Source organism: Arachis ipaensis, chromosome B7 (genome assembly GCF_059453495.1).
Source record: "Arachis ipaensis isolate K30076 ecotype BB chromosome B7, ASM5945349v1, whole genome shotgun sequence".
NCBI classification, from domain to species: domain Eukaryota; kingdom Viridiplantae; phylum Streptophyta; class Magnoliopsida; order Fabales; family Fabaceae; genus Arachis; species Arachis ipaensis.
Window position 1 is genome coordinate 30,975,210 of NC_142442.1, and position 4,448 is coordinate 30,979,657.

The 4,448-nt window shown below is 39.4% G+C and overlaps 1 protein-coding gene across 1 annotated transcript; it reads left to right on the top strand.

Moving 5' to 3' along the window:
* Positions 1-251: 251 nt before the first annotated feature.
* On the top strand, positions 252-2,171 carry LOC148550731 (uncharacterized). The gene has a single exon (XM_088494601.1). It carries the CDS (start codon positions 252-254, stop codon positions 2,169-2,171), a length of 1,920 nt encoding a protein of 639 aa, XP_088350727.1.
* The last annotated feature ends 2,277 nt before the right edge of the window (positions 2,172-4,448 follow it).

A 4,448-nucleotide genomic window follows, 5' to 3' on the forward strand; every position in this document is an offset into this window, starting at 1 on the left:
TATATTTTAAAACTTATAAAATATTAAAAATTTATTGTAATTTATCTAAAAAATACTTTATATTTTATATGTATGCCGTGTTCCTATGTTTTATAAAATTTTAAAATTCGCGTATCTACATGTCTTGTATCATGTTGTGTTCTGTGTTCGTATCAGTGTCTGTGTATGATAGGTTAAAATTAAAAGAGAATTTATTTGAAAAGTATTATTTGCTACTAAATCCAACTTGCAATAATCTCGTGAAAAGTGATATGTCTGGTGAACGCTCTCCTAGGGCATCACGACAAGAGTTAGATCTCGTGCAAAGGAGCACAAAGAAAGTTAAAACAAGGGAGGTTGCTGATCTCAACAAGCATGGAAACGGCATGGATATTCAGGTCGGGGAAAACCTTAACTCTCCAAAAATAGCTGATATGTCCTATAAAGACTCTTTGCTATCACCGCCAGGTCCGAAGATGGACGATAATATAATTCCGGAAGGGGCTATTGATGAAGATGAATCTGATCCAGAGGACAGGTGGTATAAAGATGAAGAGGTGCTAGAGAAGACGGATAAGCCTTTCGATCCATGCCCAGTCATACCAGTGTCGAGAGAAGAGTTTGACGAGTGGTGTAAACCCTGGCATGCGGCTTTGATTGTCAAAGTATTAGGAAAAAGAGTGCACTTGGGATTCATGGAACAACGACTGAATCGAGATTGGGTGAAAAAAGGTAAGATTAGTGTTATTGATATGGATCGTGATTATTTTTTGGTGCATTTTTCAGATGAGGAAGATTACTCTCATGCACTCCTTGGAGGTCCTTGGATGATAGCAGGGCATTATCTTATTGTTCAAAGGTGGAGACCTTTTTTTCTATCAACAGAAAATGCAGTTAAGAAGATCGCTGCTTGGATTCGCATCCCAAATTTACCTATTGAACTATACAACCATAGGTTCTTGTGGAGGGTTGGTTCAACCATTGGTACTATGTTAAAAATTGATCGTGCTACGTCCATACACTCTCGAGGAAAATTTGCAAGAATTTGTGTAGAAATTGATTTGTCTAAAAAATTGGTACCCAAAATTTCGGTCCTTGGAACCACTCTAAATATCGAATATGAAGGTCTCCATCTCATATGCTTTAATTGTGGCAAGTATGGACATAAGGCGGAGCAATGTAGCGAAGCAGTAAGCCACGAAGAGGACCAGGAAGCAGATATCGGTACCAGCCCAAAGGAAGAAGAAGCTAATCAGAATCAGGATATTAATGTTAATAGCGCTACTCAAGGAGATTCTAATTCCCATAATAATCGAGTAAGTAATCAAGATCCCCCTAATTTTGGGCCCTGGATGATGGTAAGAAGACCTATAAGAAGGAAGTTTGATAAATCCACGCCGAAATACAAGGGAGCCGAATTTGGAAGAGAGATACGCACTAATAAGGAAGATTCAAATATTGAGCAAGAGACTAGTAATAAGGAGGGGTCACGTTTTAATGTGTTGAGTGATGATTTTAGTGAAGAGCCACGTGAGGAAAGCTTGCATGGAAATGCTCATGAAGAAGAGGCTATGCATGTGGGTCCAGAACAAGGATTGATCCAAGAGAAGGCTAAGCATGTTGGGCTTGCAAAAACAAAAGCAAAAGCCCAAAAGGTTATTACACCTTATAATTCTATTGCAAAAAAGATTCTCAAAGCTGGAGCTGGTAAAAATCCTCAATCATCTAAGAAGAATATCTCTTTTAAGTATGGACCTAACAATGGTGAGAAGAATTCAAAGCCCAAAACCAAGACTAACCATAATTCTCCCAAAACAAGCAAGGTTACTCAATGCCACTCCTCCAGTGAACCTTCATCATCGAAGAATCTAGAGAAAGAAGCGATGGAACTTGCCATACTTGAAAGCATGCGAAAACTCCAACAAGAGGAGAGAGAGGCGTATGAGGCTACAAAACAAGTGCAGGACATCCTTGAGAAGCATGTGGTCAAGAATGAATTCATGGTCCAAATCCAAAAGCAACAACAACCAAAATTCGTAGTTGGAGATTCGGTGATGTTTCGAAAAGAAGGTGACCAACTGAAAAAACCTCCAGATGAAGCTGTGGAGATTGCAAGTGGTAGCTCTAACAAGGACGACCATGGCATATATGGTCAGATTAATGACAGAGGGAAGGGCATTGCCTTGTCCTAAGCTTAGGTCTCTGGTGACTTTTTTTTTCCCTTCCATTTATGTTATTTATGAATTTTATTATATGGAATTGTCGTGGAGTTGGTGGAAAGGGTTTTCATACTCTGATTAGAGATTTGAAGAGAGAGTTTGAAGCTAATTTCATAATTCTTCTTGAAACCCATGTTAGTGGGGACCGTGGCAATAAGATTCGAGAAAAGATGGGTTTTGATGGCGTCTTTGTGGAGGAATCTAGAGGGCACTCGGGAGGTATTTGGTGTCTTTGGGACACTAATTTCTGGCAAGTTATTGTTCTCCACCACCATGTTCAATTTGTTCATATGCAGGTTGTTGGTAAAAATTCTGTTCCCTGGCTCTTTACAGCTGTCTATGGCAGTCCTCAAAGAGGTCAGAGAAAGGAGTTATGGAGTTGTCTTAATTCTATTAGTCAGAATATCTCTTCCCCATGGTGTATTGCTGGTGATTTTAATGCCATGCTCCACGCTCATGAAAGGAAGGGAGGATCATTGAATCAAATCCAAGGAGCTTGTACTGATTTCCAAGCTTGCGTGTCTGAATGCGGGTTGATGGATTTGGGTTTTTCTGGCTGGCCATTTACTTGGAAGCGAGGGAATTTATTTGAGAGACTTGACCGAGGCTTGTGCAACTTGGACTGGCAGATTGCCTTCCCTGATGTTAAAGTCAAACACTTGGCTATGATGAAGTCAGATCATACTCCTCTCTTATTTCAGCTTACTTCTTCTCAACCCCTTAACAGAAGAAGGAGACCCTTTCGTTTTACTGCAGCATGGCTTACTCATTCAGATTTCGGTGATGTTGTTAAAAATAATTGGAGTTGGCAGAACTCTTGGTCTAATTGTATTTCAAATTTCCAAGATGCTGTTAGAATTTGGAACTCTTCTGTGTTTGGAAATATCTTCTTCAAAAAGAATAGGATCCTTCGTAGATTAAATGGTATTGCCACCAGTCTTAATTTGAATAGCAACTCTTTTTTAGAAGACTTGCAAGCAAATTTGTGGAAAGAATATGAGCAGATCCTCTCTCAAGAAGAGTTGTTATGGTTTCAAAAGTCAAGATGCAATTGGATAGAATTTGGAGACCGTAATACTAAGTATTTCCATGGCACGACTATGGCTAGAAGGCGCAGAAATAAAATTAATTCCCTTATGGATGATAATGGGAATTGGGTGTCGGACAACTCCACTCTTGAAGTCATGGCTACTACCTTCTATGTGAATCTTTACCAGGATGACACTCCAGAAAGTCCTTTTATTTTGAATCATGTTTTTCCATCCCTGAATAATTATGAGATCAATCTTCTTGGCAGCAATGTTACTAATCAAGAAATTAAAGATTCCATCTTTCAAATGGGCAGCCTGAAAGCACCAGGTAAGGATGGCATTCAGGCCATCTTCTACCAACATCAATGGGAAGTGGTGGGAACTGATTTATGTCGGCTGGTGCAGAGTATCTTCTCTAATCCTCACAAGATTGAGGAGATTAACGAAACTCTTATTACCCTTATTCCCAAGGTGGAGCCGGTTACTCACTTGAAGCAAATGCGTCCAATTAGTCTGTGTAATGTCTCATACAAAGCTGTTACAAAGATCATTGCCAACAGATTGAAAAAAGTGATGGAAAAACTTGTTCAACCCAATCAGTGTAGTTTTGTCCCAGGAAGACATAGCACAGATAATATTGTCATTACTCAAGAAGTGATACATTCCATGAGACTCAAGAAGGGCTCTAAAGGTTGGATGGCAATAAAGATTGATTTAGAAAAAGCTTACGATAGACTCAAATGGAGCTTTATCAAGGATACTCTTCAAGATGCTGGTCTCCCTCAGAATTTCATTGATCTGGTTGTTTGCTGTATTTCTACTCTAAAGATGCGAATTCTATGGAATGGAGAAGCCTTAAAAGAATTCTCTCCCACAAGAGGAATCCGTCAAGGAGATCCCATCTCACCCTATATTTTTGTCCTTTGCATGGAAAGACTTTCTCAACTTATTACCTCTGCAGTGGATTTGAGGTTTTGGAAGCCTATTTGTCTCAAGAAAAATGGCCCTAAGCTATCCCATCTATGTTTTGCGGATGATCTCATTCTTTTTGCCGAAGCTAGCATGGAACAGGCCGAGGTTATTAATAAAGTCTTAGATGCTTTTTGCTCGAGCTCAGGACAGAAAGTCAGCAATGAGAAAACTCGTATCTTTTTTTCCGCTAATGTGGGTAATAATGTCAGAAGTGAAATCAGCAACTCCCTCCAATTTTCAAGAACTG